The 25,311-nt window shown below is 47.5% G+C and overlaps 1 protein-coding gene across 6 annotated transcripts in view; it reads right to left on the reverse strand.

The window, feature by feature from the left end:
- Positions 1 to 1,125: 1,125 nt before the first annotated feature.
- LOC134408524 (mitochondrial peptide methionine sulfoxide reductase-like) overlaps positions 1,126 to 25,311 on the reverse strand; it is a 64,299-nt gene continuing 40,113 nt past the window's right edge. For all 6 annotated transcript variants that reach the window (XM_063140851.1, XM_063140850.1, XM_063140849.1 and 3 more), the window contains 2 exons: positions 16,237 to 16,343; positions 1,126 to 2,786 (listed from right to left, as the gene is read on the reverse strand). In XM_063140851.1, the coding sequence (XP_062996921.1) occupies positions 2,628 to 2,786; positions 16,237 to 16,343 (266 nt within the window). In that variant the 3' untranslated portion in view covers positions 1,126 to 2,627. The remainder of the gene's footprint in view (positions 2,787 to 16,236; positions 16,344 to 25,311) is intronic.

Here is a 25,311-nt window from a genome sequence, read left to right on the forward strand (position 1 = left end):
TTTCCCAACCTTGCTTATAATGCTCAGGAGTGTGTGAGACAGCCAGGCTGTTTTCCACCATTGCAACCCGAGTCAGACATAGCGAGGACCAAAACTGACTTTTCTCTAAACATGAGTCTACCAGTGACATTTGTTTTCATTTTTACTCTAGAGTAGGCACAGTAGAGGAATCTGCTGGGGGAAGAGTCCTGCTTCCCCCTGCTCATCCTCCAAGGACACCTGAGGTTCCAGGTGTGGACAGAGCTGAACTGTGACATCAAGAAGTTTAGTGCTTTCCCAAAATGGCAGGTGCCAGCCCCTGGTGTGCACGGAATATTAGACCCTAGTGCAGGGCTTACATCTCTGACACCACCTAAAGCAGGGGTGATGAACCTCTTTCAGCCCAAGGGCCACATTCCATTTCAGAGAGGCTCTTGGGGGCCACATTCCAGGGGTGGGCGGGGTCAGAGGCAAAGGGGCGGGGCCAAAAGACCAGCATATTTCAGCTGAAAGCTCTTAGGTAACTGAGTTTCAGGAGAGATCTTTCAGCCTTCTAAAATGGGGGAAAGAACTGCTTGAAAGCCAGAAAACCACTGAATGATCAGTAGTCAGGGAAAGAGAAGCATTCCAGAAGGCTGGATTTGAGGTTCTGCATCCCATTATATAGTATTTGAACTCCGGTAGCAGTAAACAGTACATTCAGACCTTTAAAGAACCTTGTGCAAGTAAAATAAAAGAAGACTGCCAGAAATGGTAATATGTGCAGCTTTATATTAATCACTTAACATCTGCCTGCCTGTATAATTTTTTTGTTTTGTTTCAGATATAAAAAAAACCCTGAAATATCACATGTATCACACGTAATCATAGCACACATATACAGAAAATTCATTCTATTGCGCATGGCAATATCATTTGTCTTTTTTTTTTTTTAAGATAATCCCTAAAACTAAAGCAAGCATCAAAAGATCAGTACAGAATCAGTAGTGGGGAAAATTTTGGGTCAGAACTTAGGTTAAGGCACTGGTGGGGAGTGGAGCAGCAAGCCAAGTCTCTCTCTCTCTCTCTCTCTCTCTCTCTCTCTCTCTCTCTCTCACACACACACACACACACACACACGTGTGTGTGTGTGTGTGTGTGAGAGAGAGAGAGAGATGGACCATAAGGAAAGCTGAGCAAAGGAAGATAGATGCTTTTGAACTGTGGTGTTGGAGGAAAATTCTGAGAGTGCCTTGGACTGCAAGAAGATCAAACCAGTCCCTACTCCAGGAAATAAAGCCAGACTGCTCACTTGAGGGAATGGTATTAAAGGCAAAACTGAAGTACTTTGGCCACATAATGAGAAGACAGGATACCCTGGAGAAGAGGCTGATGCTAGGGAAAGTGGAAGGCAAAAGGAAGAGGGGACGACCAAGGGCAAGATGGATGGATGATATCCTGGAGGTGACGGACTTGACCTTGGGGGAGCTAGGGGTGGCAACGGCTGACAGAAAGCTGTGGCGTGGGCTGGTCCATGAAGTCACGAAGAGTCGGAAGCGACTGAATGAATAAACAACAAAATATACATACCTACATGGGAAACTGGTGGGTCATAGCTGAGGCACAAAGTCTGGTAATCACACTGAAACATGCCTTGAAGATAGAACAATCTTATAAATGAGCCCATGGGCAATTAGGGGTAAGGGTGGAGTGGAGCCAATCAGAGCCCAGTAGGTGTGGCATAACCGGACATGGATGGGTCCTGAATAAACAATAAACTAGATGTTGTCAATGGTGACGGGTTGGAAGGCGGCATCCCCCACCCCAGAAGTGGACTGCACCCTACTGTGGCCAGAAGTGGCCATGTGGGAATCTGGTGGTGGTGACATTGGCCACAGTGACAATAGGAGATCCATTGGAGGGTGTAAAAGAAAACCCTATGGAGGCGCATGGGCTGCGCATCACACCCACCACTAGAAAAAAATTGGGGGAGGAAAGTGACCCACTCTGCTTTTTGGTTGCTGTTTGTTGAAGGAGAAAAGGGAGATGGAACTATTTTCAACAGTAGCTGGCCTGTGGTGCCCTTCATATTTTAGAAGAGGTACTGTGAGCTGAGCGGAGAAAACACAGTCTTGGCTTTCACCACAGGCCACAGATGTAGAAATCCTCCATGGGGTCAAAAGAGCAATATTTCATATTTCCAGATGGCCTCTCCCTGAGTCACAGTGACCAAAAGAGAATGCTACAGAGAGAATTGTGAGCGGCCAATATGGAACGGGGATATATGGGAATCGCCGTTTGCTTGGTCAGCTATAAGACGCCCATAAGACAGCAAAGACGCTGCAATTAGGATAAAAGCGTGATGCGTCTACATTGGTGCCTCTCTAGGCAATACCGGACAACAGCCCTGGATGGAAATTGGTCAATCTATCATATCCATATCGGGTATCAAACGCACAGAAAGGTCTCCCAGCAGGCCAACCATTTTTGCCTGTCTCCCCAAACCTCACAGTGTCCCACAAACATGAAAAAAAGAAACAACGCCCCCCCCCCCCCGTTGCTAAATTGCAGTTGAATTAAGAGGCTGCTAGGCTGCTTCGGTTTCCATGGAAACTGCTCAAGGGTTACGATTACCATGGCTCCCAAGAGCACTCCCCTTTGGGGAGCTCTCATTTGCCAGAGGGGTACGCAACGCCGGTGCCTTTCAGGATGGAACACGTGCTCTGGTTTTTGTGCAGGTATTGCTGGTGGTAATCTTCAGCGTAGTAGAACTCCGTGGCTTCCAAGATCTCAGTAGTTATTGGTCCCAGCTGCTTCTTAGACAATTCCTGCCAAAGGATGACATTTTAAAAGAAAAAAAAGGGGGAACTATTTAGTACTCTCAACAGGAGAGTAAAAGCAAAATATAAGCTCTCCCCAAGCTCCTTACTTGAACTTCAGTTTATCTCCCCCCACCCTCCTTTTCAAGCGGCGGAGGCAGGTGACTCTGATGTCAGCAAGGTGGTGAATCTGCTCTGGGTTTCACACAGAACCGGTCAGAGCTGTAAAGGCGCTGTGCAAGGTGGCTGCCCCACCGACATGGGAACCACCAGCCTCTACTGCTTTGAAGCATCTGAGCAAGGTTGAAAATTTGGGGCTCATCTACACCGAGCAAGATATTCCACTGGGAAAGCAGTATGAAAGCAGTATATAATATGTGTCATGGGTCCCAACAGTTCTCAGCGGGCGTCAATAATACCACTACAAAGCAGTAGTGTGGCTCCTGCCTTTTATATACCGCTTTCATACCACTTTCATAGTGGAATATCTGCTTGGTGTAGATGAGCCCTTGTTCTTGGGGGGATAGAACTTTAACAATCTCAAGACTTCGGTCCCATTCAGAAGACACCTTAAACCATGGCTTTAATTACAGTGAATAAAGCAAAAAGCCTTATTCACCATGGTTAAAGCCATGATTTAAGTAGGGTGACCATATAAAAAGGAGGACAGGGCTCCTGTATCTTTAACAGTTGTATTGAAAAGGGAATTTCAGCAGGTGTCATTTGTATATATGAAGAACCTGGTGAAATTTCCTCGTCATCACAACAGTTAAAGCTGCAGGTGCCCTGCCCTCTTTTAAATCTGGTCACTCTAGTATAGCTCCTGCAGCTTTAACTGTTGTGATGAAGAGGGGACTTCAGCAGGTGCTGCATATATACAAATGACACCTGCTGAAATTCCCCTTTCTATGCAACTGTTAAAGATACAGGAGCCCTGTCCTCCTTTTCATATGGTCACCCTAATTTAAGGTGTCTTCTGAACATGGCCTAACTTTCTGGCTTAACCACCATGGTTAAAGCCATAGTTTAAGGTGTCTTCTGAACATGCCCATAATTGACAGAAAATAAGTTGCTGGTGCTCATGGCTGTGAATATGTGGGCGGGGACTGAGGAAAATGTGTGGGCGGGGACTGAGGAAGGTCCGTGGTGTTCAGGGCGTGGGACTTCAGTTCCTTGACTTATTCTTTTCTCCTCTCCACACTGACTGGAAGTGAAATAAATCATGCAGGGCAAGCAAATATACGAGTGAAGTGACCTGCGTTAGTACAGAGGTGCAACATCTCACGCTCAGGGGCCAAATTTGGCCCACCTGGAATTGACCAGACAGACCCTTTCTCTGAACCCGTTCCTTCCCTCTGGTCACTGATCGTATAGTAGCTTACTATATCGTATAGTAGCTTCTGGGCGGTTCATTTTTGTGAACTGCCCAGAGAGCTCCAGCTATTGGGCGGAATAGAAATGTAATAAATAAATAAATAAATAAAAAAATAGCTTCTCAGGTTTGGTGCAGTTTGCCTCCAATTCTAATAGGTCAAAATGCCTCTCCTAAGGCTTAGTTCCTGACGTTAAGATCTTTAGACAACAATATGCTGGTATTTATTTATTTAGTTGCATTTTTGCCCTGCCCCTTTTGCCTTCAGCCTCTCCCACCGTTGAAATGAGTGCCATGAGACTTTCTCTAAAATGCAACAGCTGGAGCATGCTCAGAGTTGTAGGGCTTTTTTTCTGTCTAAACGTGCATAGAATTCTGCCCTTAACTTGTGGAACTCACCGCCACAAGATGGGGTTAAGGCAAGTGAATCAGTGTTAAAAGGAGAATCGAGAAGTTCAGGAAGGATGTTTCTACTAATGTCTATCAACCCTTATAGGTAAATGAAACCACCATGTTCAGACAACAGGGGAGGGGGGGGGCTTTTCCCTTCACATCTAGGAATGGGTAAATCAATCAAGCTCACTTTCGCTTGGGTTCTCTTTTCCCCACTTTTATATCCATTCCATCTTGTTTCTTCATTGAATTGATGTTTTTCTTTGTCCACAGGGAAATTTGTGTGTGTTTTTCTGCATGTTTTTCTACGTTGTTGTTTTTTTAAAGGTGGGCCTTTTGCATACACTTTTGCAAACATACACATTTTTTTCTAGTGATCTCCAATGCAAACAATGTTTTTGTATGCACTTTAAACAACATGTGCAATTTTGCGCACGTTTTGGAAATGCACACATTTCTTTGGGTGTTTTTTTAAATATATATAATATATAATATAATATAATATAATATAATATATAATAAATATATATAAAACACACACACACACACACACACATTAGAGGGCACATTGAAATGTAAAAATGACGTCACAACGTAAGAACGTCATTTAATGTAATCATTAACAATTGTGTGTTATTGTGTGCACTTTTTGCAAACACATTTTTCCAAGCAATTTTTCAATGAATAAATGGGGTGCACATTTTTTCAAGTACATGGGATTTGGGTGTATTTCTTTTTTGGGAAATGGCATGCAGTTCTTATGCAGTGTGTGTGAGAGAGTGTGTGTAATTGGCAAACAGCATTGCAAACCAGAAATGTACAGATTTTAATAGCAAACTGCATTTTGGTTCCCGTTTAGGTTTGAGAAGTGGGAATTTGGATAAGTTCGCACTGAAATGCGAACCGAACAATTTTTTCACCCCCCATTGTTCACGCTTTGCTCGTGGACCTCCCATTGTTATCTGACTGGTCATTCTGGGAAGCAGGATGCAGACTGACCTTCAGTCTCATCGTACAGGGCTCTCTTGTTATGTTTTGTACCATGCTATATGCACCAATCACTTTGCCGCCATATGCCAGAGAGATGCAGGAAGCTGCCTTATAAGGAATCAGAGCCTTCGTCCACCTAGCCCAATATTGACGATGTCAGTGGGGCGGCAAATCTGCTCTGGCTTTCAGTCGGAACTCTAAAGGAGCTATCCAAGGGACTGAACCCAGCCGATCTTTAAAAAGAAAGAGCAAATAGAAAGTACTAATAACCAATCGGTTGTGGCTTGTGGTTGGTGGGATATATATATATATATATATATATATATATATATATATATATATTGTAGGATTTCTTCTGGCTCAAAACATCAGAACAGGGCCACAAAGAGCAAAGGTTGCAGTGCGCTAAACTGGCCACATGGGGGCGACCGAGATCCCCCTCTTCTGCCGCAGTTCTTCTGACTGCTCCATAACTCCAAAGGATTTGCCCATGAACGTCAAGATGACCTTCTGGGCACCTAACAAGGAAATAAAAACAGAGGCAAAAGAGTAGGATGGGGAGTTTCCCAAGAAAGGAGCCATTCTTGCTGCTTGGTATGGCCCTAGATTCCAGAATCTCCCCTCTTCCCCAACACTTGGGGTGTTTGCATTCGAAGTTTTCATTGCCCTGCCTTATTCATGGGTTTTATTTGGTGTGGGTGTGTGGGGGGGGGGGTGTTCCAGGCAACGTCTTCTTCCATTTGTAGCCCTCCTGGATTTTCCCTCTGATTCTTCTGGTTTTTTGTTTTTGTTCATGGATCTCCCAAGGTTTCAGTTTTTACAGCCTAATCAAAAACATGTCTACTCAAAACTATGTCCCACTGAGTTCAATGTGACTTACCCCTTGGTTAGTGGCTATTAGCCTTCAGACTTGGTCGCATTATTATTATTATTATTATTATTATTATTATTATTATTATTATTATTTCTTCTTGCTCATGGCAGTTTTTCTACATGGACATGACGAGCATTGCCAAGTCGTGCAGTGCTTTTACAGATTCAGGAATTTCCTGAGAACTGAGCATGTTTTAATTATGACTGCTTTTTGGATGGTGGTGTGGATGAATTTTGGTAGGCTCAGTTTCTGAAAGTTTTCTGTATAGTTTTTTGATGTGCTGCCAGTGACTGATGTGACTAATGGAATAAAAGTGACCTTTTCCTGTTGCCATAGTTCTTTGACTTCCATGGCCAGTGGTATATATTTTTCTCTTTTCTTCTTCTTCTTCATCATTATATTTTCATTGCTGCTTTGAAAACTTTTGAAAAATATTTTTAGGATGCAATCCTATGGGCATGGCTATAAGCTTCTAAACTCCTCCTGCTCTGCATTTAAGCTAGATGGGCTTTTGTCGCCCATCTAGCTGAGGTACTGGGAAGGGGAGGGGAAGGACAGGAGAATTCCTCATGCAGCGGCCTCCCCAGTGCCCTCAGCTCCCCGTCCACAGGAACAGCTCCTTTACCGTCCTTTCAAGGTTGCTTTTCTGACCTCAGCCGGCACAGTTCTCTCCATGCCAGCTGCAAGTGGAGGAGAAGAGCTTGGGTTCCTGGGTTTCTGACTTCAGATCCTGGAATCTGAAGCACCATATGTCCTCACCACACACACACTGCCTAGGGTCCATAGGTTGGCACTCTTAGCGTGTTTTATCATCTGTGTTTGTATTCTTTTTTTATTATGCATGTTGCCCTGAGAGCTTCAGTGAATGGGTGACTCATAAAAAGAAATAATAATAATAATAATAATAATAATAATAATAATAATAATAATAATAATAATAATAATAATAATAATAATTTGATAAGTTATTGGAGCAGCACGGGTTTTACACTTTCTCTTGAAAATTCCCCCAAGCTGAAATGTGACCCTCTTGTGTGTGAAGGGGGGGGGGGGATAGTGGGTCACTACTCATTTCCCAGAAGGCAAATTGGTGAGACTAAGAGAAAAGTCACTTTCCCAAGTACAAGGTAGAGGTAGAGGCCTGAACCCCAAAACACAAAACCACTCTTTTGAACCCAGTTTTCTGCTCCAACACCCTTATCACAGAAGGCCAACTGATGGGGCTCAGTGACATAGTCAAGGGGCTGAAAACAAGGCAAAGATAGTGACTGAGCTCCAAATCACAAGCCACTCTTTTGAACCCAAATAAAGATAGCATAGGAGGACAGCCATTTGCTGCGCAGCTATAATAACTATAATAATTTTAAAATCTTAAAAAGCAATTAAAAACCAGGAGAGGCAAGGAGCCCGCTGGGTGCTTAGAGAGGGCACTGTGTTGGAGACTCTGGGGTTTGTAGGCCCAGCAATGTGTGTGATGGAGACCGGGAGGCTGTCAGCTCAGGGTAGGATGCATTTTAGTCAGAACTCTAAAGGAGCTAACCAAGATGCAAAGCTGCCTCTGACTGAAACCTGGAGCAGATTTCCTGCCCCACTGATATTGGAGCCACCAGCCTGCTGCATTTGGGTGGGGGTGAGGATACTCATTCTACAGAGTGGGGCCCCAGACATCTGCCCTGATGGCCCCACTGCTTACCTAGGATGGGCTTAGAAGAAACTGGCCTACTCTTAACCTGACTTCTCCCTTCTCTTTCGCCCTTTCTTACCAATACTCAGGCCTCAATCAAATGTCCCTCTCCTTCTCCACTGCTCTTTGGAAGCCTGTACCTAGGGAGGTGAAGGTAGCAAAAAGAGCCCAGCCATTGCTTGACCAGAGGGTGGGAGTTACGCTGGGAGAAAGGTGGGGGGGGCGGAGGGAGAATGTAGCCCAGCTCCTCAGCCATCTCTTTAACCGCAACGGACAGCGCTGGCTGCTTCGAAAGGAGCTGCTGCCAGCTCAGGAGACATTCCAGCCCAAGGAAACTGGATTGTGCATCTTGGGGAGGTGGTGCCGGGAACTGGAGAGAGAGAGAGAAGGGGGGAGGGAGGCACGTGGATCTCCAGGGCTCCGAACAATGAGGCTTATCGCGGGCAGAGTTAATTCGCATGCGGCACGGGTGCTGCGTGCAAGAGAGCCGATAAGGCAACACAGTTAATTAACTGGAACCCAGCTGGGCCCGGCGTTGGCAGAGAAGCTGCAGCAGCAAAAGAGCAGGGGCAGTCAGTCTTGCATTGAGAGAGAGAGAGAGAGAGAGAGAGAGAGAGAGACTGCATATGCATTTATGATTCAAAGTGAATGTATAGGGGTTAGGGATCCTAAGGGATTTCTTCTCCTCCTCCCTTCTCCTCCTCCTCCCTTCTTCTTCTCCTCCTCCCTCCTCCTCTTTTCTCCTCCTCCTCCTCCTCCTCTTCCTCCTCCTCCTCCTCCTCCCTTCTTCTTCTCCTCCTCCCTCCTCCTCTTTTCTCCTCCTCCCTCCTCCTCTTTTCTCCTCCTCCTCCTCCCTTCTTCTTCTCCTCCTCCTCCCTTCTTCTTCTCCTCCTCCTCCCTTCTTCTTCTCCTCCTCCTCCCTTCTTCTTCTCCTCCTCCCTCCTCCTCTTTTCTCCTCCTCCTCCTCCTCTTCCTCCTCCTCCTCCTCCTCCCTTCTTCTTCTCCTCCTCCTCCCTCCTCCTCTCTTCTTCTCCTCCTCCCTCCTCCTCTTTTCTCCTCCTCCTCCTCCCTTCTTCTTCTCCTCCTCCTCCCTCCTCCTCCCTTCTTCTTCTCCTCCTCCCTCCTCCTCTTTTCTCCTCCTCCTCCTCCTCTTCCTCCTCCTCCTCCTCCTCCTCCTCCCTTCTTCTCCTCCTCCCTCCTCCTCTTTTCTCCTCCTCTTCCTCCTCTTCCTCCTCCTCCTCCTCTCTTCTTCTCCTCCTCCTCCTCATTCTTCTTTTCCCCATTGCCAAGGAGGTGCCCTCCAGACATGTTGGACTACAACTCCCATCATTCCAGTGAAGTCCAGTGGCTCCAATATCAGTGGGGCGTTGAAGCTGCTCTGGGTTTCCATCAGAACCCGTCATCAGGTCACTAAAGGAGCTCTCCAAGGTGTGGAAGCAGGTCACTCTGGTTGTAGGTCTGAACTGATCACATCGGAGGGCTTTTGAAATGAGGCTGAGAGGCACAGGAAAATAGGCCCGGGGGCTGCAGGTTGCCCAAGGTAGGAAGTTGATCTGTCATTATTAGGCCACAGAAGCAACCAGTTGTCAGCCTTATAAAAGCAGAGATGATTTTATAGAGCTGACAACTGAAGGCACAGGAATGTGCCTTATGCCAGTATTTGTCTATCCAGACCAAGTACTGTCTTGCTCTGGAGCATGGGGTGAGTGGCTGTCACCATACCCTCTTGTGGTGGGAGTAGGGATGTACGGCGCTTGTAAAATCCATTCTGTCTGTGTTTCGTGGATTGTCAGGTGCCTACGCTCTCCATCTGCCCAGAGCCTACATTTTCCATCTGAGGCTTTGTTATCTGCCACACCTCCTGGAGTCAAGTCAGGACCCAGGGCAGAACCTTGGAGGGATGGTTGGCTGGAGTATTTGCCACCAGTTGTTGTTGTCCCAGCAAAGGACTGCAGTCAACAGAGGCCTTAAGAAGATTGGCAGAACTTGGTCTTTCAGAGGCTCCATCCCTTCTGGATTTTCTGAGGTTCTTAAAGGCCCATTGTCTGTTTCTGCAGTCTCATGCTCTTGTGCGGGTGAGGGACATGGGAAGCTGCAGAGGCATGATCCTCAGAGTCAGATAATGCGAGAGCTATACCCTTAGGCTGGGAAGGCGAAGGGGGTGCCAAGGGCTCCCTAGAAGTGGGGTGACCTGTGACCTGTCTGAATTGGAGTCCTCCTCAGGATAATGTGGCGCCTCAGAACCAGAGGACATGACACCATGGAGCTTAGTTTCAGTTCCCTCATTATTGGCCTTTAGATGGCTGGTAAAAAAAAAAGGGGGGGAAGCATTGTTCTCTCAAACTTTTACCGATTTTACTGTTCTTTGATTTTTGAAGGTTCCCCCATTTTATTGTTCCATTTTTTATTAGCTGTGTTTGGAATTGGTCTATTTTATTGGATTTACAGTTTTATTACAAATTGCCACAAGCGCTCATTGAGTAGAGGGTGGATTCAGAAATAGTTTAAATAAAGAAGAAATAAAAATGCCCCTCCGCTCTTCCTGGAACTGTCTCTGCGATTCTGGAAATTCAAAATGGCAGCCAGGCACCAGCCCTTCTAGTGCTCCATAGTTTCCCCCCCCCCTTTGGTATTTGCTCTCCAAGGGTGGAGAGTTGGCCAACAGCACCATTTTGGATCACCTGTGACTTGGAATTTTGATCTCCAGGAGAGCAAGGACAAGAAAGCCATGAGTGAAAAATCCAGGAGAGTCTCCTGGATCTGTTCATCCGGGCACTACCAGACAAGCATCTTCGCAATAGCCAAGCAGTTCAATTCGAGCTCGCTTCCATTTTCAGAGACGTCTGCGTGCAAATTCGGAAGAGTTCTGTCCCACGGTTGAATGCGGAGCACAATATTTGGATAGCGCGGCCCTGTCCCAGCTCTTCTTTCAGTCTGATCCTTTGAGGGAAGCAGGGAAAGCCATCCCACAGGAAAAGACAGTGCTAGTGAGCTACTGAAGCAGGATCCCAGGTGGTTCCGGACAACAAGGAGGCGCGGCCTCCCTTGAAGCTATTAATAAATGCTAAGATATTTCTTCACCGCATGCGGGCCTCAGATGAGCTAAGCTGTAGGGGCCCCTCCAGGGAGCAAGGAGCAAGTGCCTGGTATTTAGGCTCCATGGAGGAACAGAATATATAAATAACAGATTGTTCCTGGAGGCAGCATGCTGTCCCCCTGCCCTCTGGGACCGGGGCTATTGAATATTTTCCTCCCTGGTGGGGAATATCTTAGCATGTCTAATGGGCCGTTGGAAGCAAGCCTGCCAGTGTGAAGCTGCACATGTCAGTTGGGTTCCCAAGACGGATTCTGATCTCAGCTATGTTGCCACATAGCCAGAGATACCCTACGGATGGCAAGAACAGGAGATATTCTGCTAAAAGTGCTAGAATTACTGGCCCATAAATTGTTGGGGCAACTAAATGCAGCCCGTCAGCACTGATGAGCCTGTACAGATGCTTGGTCTGCCCTGATGCAACTCTAGGCCCATATGGCCATGGCTGACATACTTGTTGGTAGGAATGCATCTGAGAACTGGCTTAGCAGAGAAACAGGCGACGTGGGAGGAAATTTCTGGAAGGTCCTTTAAGATGGAGAACAGATGGGCCTGAGATGGGGGAAATTATGCTGAATTGTGTGGTCCGAGAGCAAATTTAATTCCATATCGAGGTTTACGGGGCCATGCAAAGTCTCTCTCTGCGTTGACCCGCGTTTCTGTGTTGCTTCTCAGCTAGCTACAGCAGTGCAGAGAGGCACTGGCCCAGTTCAGATGGCACGCTAAACCATGCTGCTTAACCACAAAGTGGTTAAGGGAATCCTTAGCCATGGTTTAGAATGTGGTCTGACACACATTTTAGGAAAGATTTTGGTCCGTTAACCACATTGTGGTTAGGGTCACTAACCACATTCCGCAACTTGGTTAGTGGCAGTAACCATGGCTAAAAGTGTTGTCTGACACTTGAATGTGCTTAACGGGCAAAAATAATAGAGCCTGAAGTACAGAGTGGCCGAAATTGCCACGGCTACTCTATACTTCGAGCTCTGTGCTGATCCGGGGGGGGGGGGGGTGTGCTAGGGGGAGGGCAAGGGGTTTTAATTTAAATTGCCCATTGGGGGGTGGCTGGGCTGGGGGGGAGGGCGAGGGGTTTATTTTTTTAAAAAAAACTACTCACTTCTGCAGAGAAGCGCTCCTGTGCTGCGTTCTGTACCCAAAAATACATTCAAAATGGCGGCTGCAACGTCCTACGTCCTCCAGGCACATTGCGCGCCGTGTGCTTGTAGAATGAGGAGGTGGGCCCTGGATCCCACCCCCTCATTCTACACACACACATTTTAAATGGATATTGCTGGTTTTATGCTTTTAAATTTTTGTATATTTGTTTTTAATGTTCACTGTTTTAACTTTTGTAAACCGCCCAGAGAACTTCGGCGCCGGGATGGTGTATAAATGTAATAAATCAATAAATAAAGTGAGGAAGAAGCGGGCCTGCTGAGCAGCTCTTCCCCAAACACCTCTAAAAGAAGAAGCCAAAACAATGCGGAAGGACCCAGAGGTGCTGCGGCATGATGTGGGAAGTAGGGATGTGCTCCGCTTCTAATCGGACCGGCGAATTAGAAGCAGAGTGGAGGGCTTCGCCTGCCCTTAAGGCGGAGGCGAAGAGGATTGGGGGGCCGGCGGAGCGTGGCGAAGAGGATCGAGGTGAAGGCGGATCCTTTGCCTCGATCCGGAGCTCCACCGGAAAGGTAAGTGGGGTTTACCGGGCCCTGCCGCTGTCGCCCATGCGGCGACAGCGGCAGGGCCCAGTAACACCCCCCCGCCCTCCTCTCCCTTACCTGCCTCCGTCCATCGGCGTCTTCAATTGAGCCCGCGGTTCAACCAGGAAGTCTGGGTCGTTTGCGGCCCAGACTTCCTGGTTGAACCGCGGGCTCAATTGAAGACGCCGACAGACCGCAAACGGAGGCAGGTAAGGCCCCCCCTCCCCCTTGGTCCCTTACCGGGCTCTGCCGCCGTTGCCTCATGGGTGGCGATGGCGGCAGGGCCCGGTAAACCTCCCGCCCTCCTCTCCCGGCCTTACCTGGCGCCACTCCCCTCCACTGCGGAGCTCCGATTCGGAGCCGGAGCTCCGTGGCGAAGAGGAGCGGAGTATGGGTGGAGCAGCGCGGAACGGAGCGGGCCGACCCGAAATTTTCGGATCGGCCCGCGGGGCGGAGCGGGGGGTCCGTGCACACCCCTAGTGGGAACCGCTAGAATGGTAACGAGAGGGGGCCACCACCTGTTAGGCCAGAGACACATGTTTGATTGAGCTGAGGGCTGTGTCCAGAATGAGACTGGTGACTGTTCCCCTGGAGAATGACATTCCAACCCACCTCCGCTCGCCACCCAGGGTCACACTCGGCCTAACTTCAGTTTCATTCATTGGCTTGCTAAGAGGATCTACAACCTGGCACCCTCCAGATGTTTTGGCCAACAACTCCCATCATTCCTGACCATCGGCCATGCTGGCTGGGGCTGATGGCAATGGAGGTCCAAAACATCAAGAGGGCAGCAGGTCGGGGAACCCTGGTCTCCAGCCATGCTGGCCCAGTGTGGCATTGGCTAGCATGTGTTTCGACTAAGTATAAGGCCTCTTCAACCTCTCCCTCTGTTTCAAACTATATTTAAGGGTACGTGAATAAATGTGCATCTCGCATGGCGCTCGGAATGAGGCTCTGTCCACCCGTGAGACGGCAGGCTCACGGCCCAGCCGGGCTCAGCCTTCAGCGGCTCCATCCAAGAAGGGGCAGGCTGTTCAAACCCACCCCGGTTGCCCTTGATCTCACCTCTTCCACAGCCAGCCAACGTGGAGCTGCTTTCCTTGGCAGAGAGACGTCGGTCAACCAGCTTTGCCTGAAACCCACCCACCCCCACCCCACCCCCACACACCCTCCCCCAGGCACACGCCAATGTCTGCCCGGCACGTGCCAATTTTCAGCTGGGTTGCCCTTAATTGTCCCCGCGATGGCGGCCGGGGGCAAACCGCTTATGGCAATGAATCATTCTGAAGGGGGTGAGGAGGGGGGAGAGATGTTGCACCTGTCTTTGCCAATGACCTCTGCTCCCTGGCTGCCAATTGCTGTGATGGCAAGTTGCCAAGGAGACCGACACGTCCCCTCCCCCTCCACAATCCCCCTTTTCCATCCCAGAGTACATATATGGCCTTGAAGGAGTAATTATCTATATTCACTCTGCCTGCCTTTGTTGCAGAGCATGGCTTAGGGGGCAGGCTCTAGTCAATGGAGGGGACAGAAACAAAATATGGCTTCCTTAAAGTCTCTCTGTGTCTCTCTGTATTTTTCTGTGTGTATGTCTCTGTGTGTGTGGGTGTGTGGGTGTCTGTGGTATATGTGTGTCTCTCTGTCTGTCTCTCTGTGTGTGTGTGTCTGTGGTGTGTCTTTCTGTGTCTGTGTGTGCATGCAAGGTGGGAAGGACATGCAAAAGAGGAGCTGTACCACCCCAGCAAGTGAACATTCACATTGGCAGTTCGTTGGAAGATATTGACAGTGCTTTGGAGGCTTTGGCAAATTTCAGGAAACTTTTCAGATACGTTGGCACGTATCAAGAAACTTTTTTCGGAAAGGGAATTTTTTTTCACAGCTATGAATATTCTGGAACCTCAACCAACTTCCTTTCCCACACAATTTTAAATCTATCTTCGCAACTAGAAGGGCTGCAAACTTGCAAGCAAGACAGAAAACTGGGTTTTGCAAGCAAGGTCTTGGTTTGCAATATTCCGTGCTTCTGCAGGACTGTGGCATACACAAAGCCCCCAACTACAAATATATAGATTCATTTGGGGATAGACTTCGTGACTGCAAAATAACCCCTGAGCATTTTTTCTGAGGATTATGAGCGAATGTGTGAATTCCTTTTCTGGTTTTTCATTTTTCTTACATTCATTTTGACCCAGCTCCCCCTTTTTAAAAAACCTGCATAAAAGTTCATATACATTTTCATGCATGCTACTCTTAATAAATGCACTATTGCACACACTTTTTTCTAACATACACATTTTTGCAAGCAATCTTCTCTAAAGCATTTTTACGTAATTTCCACAAATACATTCGTATTTGTGTCCACCCTTCTCTTAGCATGCATATTTCGTTGTGTGCACTTTCCCCCAATGAACACATTTTTGTACAAATTTCCAGAGCAGAGACTCTATCACGAAATTTGGAAACGAGCGAATGTCAGTGCGCAAATGCACCCCGGTTCGCTTATTTGATTTGGGACTGCAAATTAGGTAAGTTCGTATAAAAATTTGGACTGAACGAATTTCACCTGACATCCCTAGTTATGGGGAACAACTACTCATAACCAGGTTGTTAATTAACACCAGGCTCAGGACTCCACTTCAACACTGGAGCTGGTGCTCAGTTGAAAAGCACACGCTGTGCATAGTGAATGTCTTCAGTTTAATTCCGGATATCTCCAGTTAAGAAGTCTCAGAGAGTGGGACTGCCCAAGACCCTTGTCTGAGACTTTGGAGAGCTGCTGGCAGTGTGGTGTAGTGGTTAGAGTATTAGACTGGGACTTGGGAGATCTGGGTCCTAGTCCCCACTTGGTCATGTAGCTCACTGGGTGACTTCAGGCCAGTCACAGACTCTCAGCCCAACCAACTTCACAGGGTTGTTCTGAGGACAAAATGGAGAGGGTGAAGCTCACGGAAGCCACCTTGCATTCCTTGCAAGAGTAAAAGAGGTGGGATATCAATGAAATACTAAATGAATTATATTAGTCTTCAGGTAGACTGTGTTATAATGTACCAAGGGGCTTTGTATCAGTGCTTAAATCCCCAGTACCCATGATCTGAACCGATATGAGAAATAATGAGAAAAATCAAGGGCCAAATTCCATTTCAGATCTTTGATCTTTCAGCTCAAGGGTCAAATTCCTTTTCAGAGAAACTCTTGGGATGCATTCCAGTGGTGGGTGATGCAAAGGCAAAGGAACCAAAGGCCCAAAATACCACATCTGCCTCATGAGCCTGAGCTTCTGCACTCCTTTGCTAAATGGACCATAGGTTTAGATCCTGCCGTGCCCCGCCCCAAGTCAACGTCTCTCGCCTACCTGCTCATAGTTTGCCTTCGATTTCAGGGCAGACTCCATCTGCTCTGCTCCAATGGTGTAGATTACGGACCGATACTGGGTGCCAATGTCTTCATGTTGCTTCATGCCTAGGGCGAAAGCCAGCCACAATAGGGGTTGTTACAAGAATTGGAGCTGCAAGGTTACCACACTGACCCACCTGTGCGGATAGCAACTTTGAACCAGTTGGGGCAGCCCCCCCCCCCCCGTTGAATGGGAGAAGTTCCAGGGACTTCTGTCTGTGAATGCCAAGCACACCATAAGAGGAGGAAACACCCGTATCTACAAGAGAGCAAGTTGAGTAGCTCCCAATGTTGCAACTCAATTCCAGTTAGCTCCAGCAAGAAAACTCTGTTGATGTTGTTGTTGTTGTTGTTGTTGTTGTTGTTGTTGTTATTATTATTATTATTATTATTATTATTATTATTATTATGTATTACATTTATATACCGCCCCATAGCCGAAGCTCTCTGGGCAGTTTGCAAAGATTAAAAAGACTAGAGTAAAAAGAGTGAACATTAAAAATCAATCTACAAAATTTAAAAACAAAAGCATTAAAACAGCGAACATTTTAAACAATTTTTAAACACTCAGCCAGGCCAAAGCTCATTTTGGAGTCAGTTAAAACTCACCTGAGAGCCAGTACGGTGTAGTGGCTAAGGTGTTGGACTGGGAGCCGGGAGAGCCGGGTTCTAGTCCCCACTCGGCCATAAAAACCCACTGGGTGACTTGGGGCGAGTCACATACTCTCAGCCCAGCCAACCTCACAGGGTTGTTGTTGTGAGGATAACATGGAGAGGAGGAGGATTATGTACGTCACCTTTTTTCCTTGGAGGAAAAAAGGCGGGATATAAATGTAATAAATAATAAATAAATAAACAAACATATGCTGTTAAATGCCTGGGAGAAAAGGAAAGTCTTAACATGGCACCGAAAACATAACAATGTTGGCGCCAGGCGGGCCTCATCAGGGTGATCATTCCATAATTGGGGGGCCAACACAGAAAATGCCCTCTCTCTTGCTGCCATCCTCTGAGCTTCCCACGGAGTAGGAACCCAGAGGAGGACCTTAGATGTTCTCTTGCTGCCTCTGTCTCCAACTAAGATCAAGTGATGGGAAACACCAGGATCTGCTGTGTCCGACCTATGATCCATTTCTAGCCCATTTTTCCGGAGGCAACACTGGCTTAGATGGACTAAGGGTCTAACAGACACCAGCTTCATATCTCCATATAATTCACCCTGTGGGGAAGAAGATGTGAGGGAGACTGGAGCAGGCAGGGACCATCAGAGCCTGCTTCAGTTGGACCACCGCCCCCACAGGGCTAACTGTCATCTTCGCCCTGTGGGGAAGAAGATGCAAGGGGGGGCTGGAGCAGGCAGGGACCATCAGAGCCTGCTTCAGTTGGACCCCCCCACCAGGGCTAACATCTTCACCTTGTGGGGAAGAAGGAGCTGTTGGTTTGCCCCTCCATTGGGAGATGAGAGGACGAGCAGGGCCTTCCCACCAGCCTAAGCAGTCTCCTTAATTTCTTTTTATTTTCTCCCTCTTCCCTCCCCATCCACTTTTCCTTGTGTGTCATGTCTTTTTTTAGAATGTAAGCCTGAGGGTAGGGACTGTCTTCTTTATTGTTACATTGTAAGCCGCTCCGAGAGCCTTTTGGCTGAGGTGTGGGATAAAAATACTCTAAATAATAAATAAATAAATAAATAAATAAATAAAATTGTTTAGTTCTTTGCCCATGGATGGATACCTGAGTATCACTAGGGTGTCAAAGCTTCCCTTTGCCTGACAGCAGTAACTCCTAAATTGTAGGATGGGAACAATGCAGAAAGCAGCGATTTCCCCCATTGCTCCTCTTCCTTTTAGATCCTTTCATCTCCTAGCATATCTTATATATCTTTTAGATCAATGGGGAAGATAATGTGGAAATTGTCATTTTCCTCACTGCAAGGAACAGCGCATCTCACTCGCACAGGTCAAGTTGATGATCTATCGGTGGGAGCAAATGGTTTCCGGGCAGCTGGGGGTGGGGAGGGGAGCCTCTCTCCAGTTTGGAATGGGGCACCCAGCATAGCTTGGAGGAAGTGGCACCTCCTCCAGGCAAACGTGAGGAACTGACCATCCTTTTTAACAGGAGGTGCTGGGGAAGCAAACCTGGCACCTTCTGCCCACAGATTGGGCGCTCTCCCACTGCACGATGCTTTTCTTCAGCTAACTGTCTGCACCAAGCACTGGCCTGTCCAATGCATACTCTTCCCCCTGCCGCCTTCTTCCTCCTAGCCAAGAGCAAACGCTTGCTGTTCCTCTCAGGGGATAAGCCGTTAATCACCTACGCATGACAGATCTTAACGTGCCCGCTGGGTGACTTGTCAGCCCAGCCATTCGTGAATATATTACAGGGCCTAGGTATAGAGCAGAGAGAATGGGGCACGGGAGAGGAGGGAATAACCCTAGGGGAGTGAAGTAAGGGAAGAGGCCAATGTTACCAGGGGCAGGGTAATGTAGGAGGCTGCCTTAGACTGAATCAGATTGGTTCATCCAGTGCAGTATTGGCAACACTGACTGGCAGCAGCTCTCCAAGGTTTCAGGCAGGATCCTTTCCTTGCCCTCTCTGGAGATAACAGAGATAAAATCTAGGGCCTTTTGTGTGCAAAGGAGGGGCTGTACCACTGAGCCATAGACCCTCCTCCAGAAGAGTCTTCCCCCAGAAGAATCTGTGGTGCGGTGGGCCAGGGATGTAGCAGGCTGCAGTCCGATAAGGGCTCTGTAAAACTATGCATGGTACGGAGGCAGTGCACAAAGATGTGTTTTGTTCCTCTCCCATAAATACTAGAAGTCAGGTCACCCAATGAAACTGATTGGAAGTACTTCTTCAGACAACCCGGTATTCGTTTGTAGAGTTCACTGGCACAGAATGTAGTGGCAGGGGCTAGCTTAGATGGCATTGAAAAGGGAATTCGACCAATTACATTGGGTTTCCCTATTTATATCCCACTTTTCCTTTCCAGGGAAAAGCCAAAGCATCTCAACCAGCTCTGAATCAAAGAACAATAGACTGGGTTCACACAACACAAAAAATAACACTCAAGGTAGAGTATGGGTTGAGTGTGGGTTGTCATTGAACTATGGTTTGTTGTTGAAATGTGGGTTGTTGTGTTGTCTGAACCCAGCTGCAATTACAAACCATGGTTTGTTAACTATGAACAACCCACAGTTCACAACCCACGAACAAACCATGGGTTCTCTTCATGGGTTGTTAGTGTGTGGTTGGGTTCAGACAATACAGTGACCTATGGTTAAATGACAACACACATTTAACCTTGAGTGTGGGTTATTGTGTTGTGTGAACCCAGTCATTGTCTCCAAAATTAAAAGAGACACAGTTCATGAATCTGCTAAATCTGTCTTAAGAGTTCAATAATAAAATCCCAGCAGGTGAAATCCAACGTACGTCCTTCTTAGAGTAGACCAATTTAAATCAATGGGGCTTAAGTTAGTTATGACTAACGTAAGTCTCATTCATTTCAATGTGTCTACTCTAAGTAGGACTTACACTGGATTTCACCCAGTATTACAACAACAATGAACTACCTAACAAAATACTTGCATAGCACACCAAGGAATCCAGAACTATTTCTCTTCAACAAACACTATGAAATAAGCATCACTCAAATCTAATGAAATACACAGTGCCAAAATTATATCAAGCACCTACAGCATAGAAGCATAAGAAACATAGGCAGCTGCCTTGTACTGAGTCAGACCATCGGTCCATCCAACCCAATATCGTCAACACTGAGGTTTCAGCAAGGCAGCATTTTCCCTCCCTATGCAAGAGAATGGAGAACTTGCTCCATTCCCTTGCAGAGGGGGAAAATAGCCATGCGGGCACCACCGCCTAGCCTTGCGGGCGCAGTGGCACCCACAGGCGTTGCATTGGGTACCCTAGCTATAAAAGCTTCTGAGCTAAGTTTGGACAACAATGGGATCTCCTGCATGCACTTATTATAGCATTGTAGCACTGGATGAAGGAGCGAAGTGTCTCTTGCCCCAACACGATGGTTTCCCCAGGATGTACAAACACCAGCAGGGGTCGTGGGCTTGCAATTCACAAGGGCTGTTTTATCATTGTTCCCAGGGTCCTACGGCACAAACAAACCAGCCCATGCAGCCATCTGCCCTCACGGCAAGGACTTATTTGGCCGCTTCTCAAGGGACTGTCAATTAGGGGTGTGCACGGACCCCCCGCTCCGCTTCACTTGCAGATCCGCCATTTTTCGGAGCGGGTCGCTCCGCCCCGCCCCCGCTCCGCCCACTTCCGCTCCGCTCCGCCCGGAGCTCCGGATCGGATCCGGAGCTCCGTTTTTGCCCCCCCATAGGCTTGCATTGAAAGCTAAAAAAGTAAACAACTTTTTTTCCGTTGAAGTTAGAAACCTCACGTTTGGCACCATGACACCTCATGGGCGTATACACACACACGCCAAGTTTCAAGGCAATCCCATCATCCCCTGATTTTTGGCGAATTTTTGAAAATCGGGCACCCCATTCACACCCCTTGGGATAGCTCCGTCAATTTGCATGTTACAAACCTCAAACTCGGCACCAGGGCAGCTTATCCATGTGTCCACATGCACGCCAAGTTGCAAGCAAATCCCATCATCCCCTGATTTTTGGCGCGGCTCTACCCTCTAACGCACCTCCCATAACCCTAATTCACACCCCTTTAGATAGCTCCGTCAATTTGCACGTTAGAAACCTCAAACTCAGCACCATGATAGCTTATCCACGTGTCCACATGCACGCCAAGTTGCAAGGCAATCCCATCATCCCCTGATTTTTGGGGAATTTATGAAAATCGGGCACCCCATTCACACCCCTTGGGATAGCTCCGTCAATTTGCATGTTAGAAACCTCAAACTCGGCACCAGGAGAGCTTATCCATGTGTCCACATGCACGCCAAGTTGCAAGCAAATCCCATCATCCCCTGATTTTTGGCATGGCTTAACTCACCCCAAATTGTCCCATTCTACAACTACGTCAATTTGCACGTTAGAAACCTCAAACTCAGCACCATGATAGCTTATCCACGTGTCCACATGCACGCCAAGTTTCAAGGCAATCCCATCATCCCCTGATTTTTGGGGAATTTATGAAAATCGGGCACCCCATTCACACCCCTTGGGATAGCTCCGTCAATTTGCATGTTAGAAACCTCAAACTCGGCACCAGGAGAGCTTATCCATGTGTCCACATGCACGCCAAGTTGCAAGCAAATCCCATCATCCCCTGATTTTTGGCGCGGCTTAAACTTTTTAACTCACCCCAAATCAAGTCCCATTCTACAACTACGTCAATTTGCACGTTAGAAACCTATCCTTTGGTCCCATGACAGCTTACCCATGTGTCCCCATGGACACCAAGTTTCAAGGCAATCCCATCATCCCCTGATGTTAGGGGAACTTTTGAAATTTGAACACTCCAGTATGTCAGGGATTTAAAGTTGCAATTGCAGACAGCTCAATGGGGCCAGTTCCAAGGCAATCCCAACATGCCACGAGATAACCCTAAATCTTCTGGCACATTTGAAAAAGGGATTATTGAATTTGATAAAGTCTAAGTGAGCGCAGGAAGGACTTCTCCCCTTAGTCAAAGCAAGACACATACACCATCGCTGCAAGGCGGGAAGGGGAGAATTATTATTATTATTATTATTTATTTATATAGCACCATCAATGGAAAGCAGGCAGGCAGCATGCATTGTAGTGCCGCAAGGATGGCTTGAGCACTAACGCATAGCAAACCAACCCATAAGTGGGCGCAAAGTGAGGCAAAGATGGCTGGTTGTTTCTTTCTAAGCCAGCAGTTACGCCTTGAGGGGCACAGAGGAGGACGATTGGGAGCAAACCAGGCACCAGGCGGGCAGAGAGGCAGGCAGAGTAGGCGAGGAGTCAGTCCTGGCAGATGCCCCACCACAGCAGCACCCCGGGGGAGGCGGGCAGGCAGGCAGGCAGGCTGCGGGCATTTCTGGGGGCACAAGGAAGTGATGGCTGGTTTCTAAGCCAGCATTGCAGTTAGTCACGCATTGCAAACGCAAACCATCCCAGCGAGTCGGTCACCGAGGAGGACAGGCTAGCAGAGGGGCAGGCAGAGTGACATGTCATAGATCTAGTATTGGGGAGGAGTCAGTCCCGGCAGATGCCCCAACACAGTAGCACCCTGGGTGGGCATTGGAAAACGCCATCTTGTGGGTCAATACTTCCCCCACCCCATGTCCTGCAGGGTTGCCTGCCTAACCCTTGTGGGGATGGGAGATGGAGAGCTTAGAGTGGCAGTGCCAGCAGCAGCCTTCGGCTTTCCCCTGGAACCAGTCGCCTTGCCCGCCTCTTTCCCCAGCAAGATCGCCTGGTGCTGCCTATGAAGATGCATCTTCATGCTGCTGGTTCCATAATGCCCTGTCGATGAACCCCTGCTTAGGCTGAGTTTGCAGTGGCGACAGACAGCAAAGCGGGGATCCGCTCCCAACTCAAAGTGGTCCCACACGATGCTTGTCTTTCGTTTCTGTGGTGACACCACCAATTGCCCGCCTGAGCTCTCTGGTGTTGCCACAGAAACAGGGGTGTGGGATGAGACTGGGGAGAGAGCCTCGGCCTGCTGCTGCTCCTCCTCAGCCCCCACATCCTGGAGGCCCACCGCCTCCTCCTCCTCCCCCCCCTCCACTGTGCTGAGGACCTCGTCTAGGTCCATCAGCGGGCTCGTGGGCTGAAAGGAGAATGAAGGAGTTGGGGATACTCCTCCTCCTCTAATGGCACTGCTGCCACGTGCCTCTTGCAAACGGGCACTTTTCCCATTCCCACCCTCAAAAAGAGAACGCCGGGCACAAGTTGCAGAAGAGAGTGGCTCTGCCTGCTGCTTGTCCTGCTTCTGTTTTGGAGCAGTCAGCCAAGGAGTTGCCCGTTTGAGTTTCACAGGAGGAGAGGAAGCCCTGCTGGCAGACTGAGCCTTGCTGCTTTCAGCACGCCTGCTTTCTCTTTTCATGATGACTAACAAAATATTAATACTACTAATACTATGTATAAGGTACTACTAAGAATATGTATAAGAAGAATATAATATGTTTAAATGTAGGGAAATGGGACAAGAACAATAAAATATACTACTACTAATATGTATGAGAATATACTACTAAGAATATCTACAAGAATATAATAATATGTTTTAGAATATTACTAATAAATGTAGGGAAATGGGACAAGAAATGGGACAACCACTACTATAAGAAGAACAAAATATGAATACTACTACTAATATGTATGAGAATGTATACTAATAGACTACTAAGACTATGTCAAAGAATATAATAATAATATGTTTAAGAATAGGGAAATGGTGTGCGTATGCTTTCCCCAAAATGCTCAATCTGTGGCTGCCTGTTGAACTTGACAAAAGCAGCCCACTCCGTCGAAGTTACACAGAGAAGAAAAAGAGAATCCAATTTTTTTGGTATATTTGGTATATAGAAGATAGAAGGAAACACAATCAGGATTTAAGAGAGGGGAGGGGGAAAAAGAACCAACCACTACTATAAGAAGAACAAAATATGAATACTAATATAATATGTATGAGAATATATACTAATGGACTATGTGAAAGAATATAATAAAATATGTTTAAGAATATAAATGTAGGGAAATGGGACAAAAAGTGTGTGTATGCTTTCAAAAGAAAGCTTTCACAAAAGCAGAACAGTCAGGCTTTAATACAGGGAAGGGGGGGGGCAACCAACCCAACCACACACTCCAAAATTCAAAAATAAAGTTTATATTAAATCAAAGTAAGGGGAAAACACAGGGCAAACTAAGCTACAAGTCAGAAAGAAGCAAACAAACACACACACGCGCCAAACTAAACCTATATTAAATTAATCTATCTCCAAAGCAGGAGCACTAGCTAAGTAAGTGTTCCCTCCACGAACGCCAACCCACAAAGAGACACAAAACAGAAAGTTCTCAGGGTGGGTCTGCCTTAGTCCCCCCTCCAACGCTGGGATTGGAGGAGGATGCTTTCTGAGGAGATGAATTCTCATCAGGATTGGGAGTTGAATGTGCCTGTCATCGCTTCCAAAAAAATAATAATAAAAAAAAAAAACCCAAACCCCGATTTTTAAAAAAATATTGCACGTGAACCACAGCACGCAGAAAGTTGAGAGTGGTCTCAAAATGACCCCCATCCACGACTCTCTGTGCACAAGAATTTTCAGAACGATAGCTTAAACCCCCCCCCAGTTATCCCCGATTCTTTCCCTCAATGCAATCCTATGGGCGAAAAGCCGAAACGGAGCCCCGCGGTTGACCCTATTTTTAAAAAACTTCTAGCCCGCGACCCGTACGATGCAGAAAGTTGAGAGTGGTCTCAAAATGACCCCCATCCACGACTCTCTGTGCACAAGAATTTTCAGAACGATAGCTTAAACCCCCCCCCAGTTATCCCCGATTCTTTCCCTCAATGCAATCCTATGGGCGAAAAGCCGAAACGCAGTTTGAGCCCCGCGGTTGCCCCGATTTTTAAAAAAATATTGCACGTGAACCACAGCACGCAGAGAGGTGAGAGTGGTCTCAAAATGACCCCCATCCACGACTCTCTGTGCACAAGAATTTCCAGAACGATAGCTTCAAAAACAACGTAGTTATGCGCGATTATTTGCCGCAATGCAATCCTATGGCGAAATGTTTTCAAGATGGCGACCGGAGCGCTCCGACTGAACTCGGAGCTCCGAAAAATGGTCGCTTCTCTTCGCCTTGCTTCTAGGGGGTCCGCGGTCCGCTCCTACTCCGCCTCTGGGTAAGGCGGAGCAGGCCAATCCGCTACTGCTTCTACGCTCCTAATCGGAGCGGAGCACATCCCTACTGTCAATCATTCTTGTTCCTTTGTTGTCTGGAGGCATGGCGGGGGGGGGGCGGGGGGGGGCTTTTCTGCAAAGCCAGAGCCTTGAACTTCCACCCTATGCCTTTCAAGACTTCACGGATTATAATAGGGACACGCTCCTCACTGGGGA

This window comes from Elgaria multicarinata, chromosome 13, assembly GCF_023053635.1.
Source record: "Elgaria multicarinata webbii isolate HBS135686 ecotype San Diego chromosome 13, rElgMul1.1.pri, whole genome shotgun sequence".
NCBI lineage: Eukaryota > Metazoa > Chordata > Lepidosauria > Squamata > Anguidae > Elgaria > Elgaria multicarinata.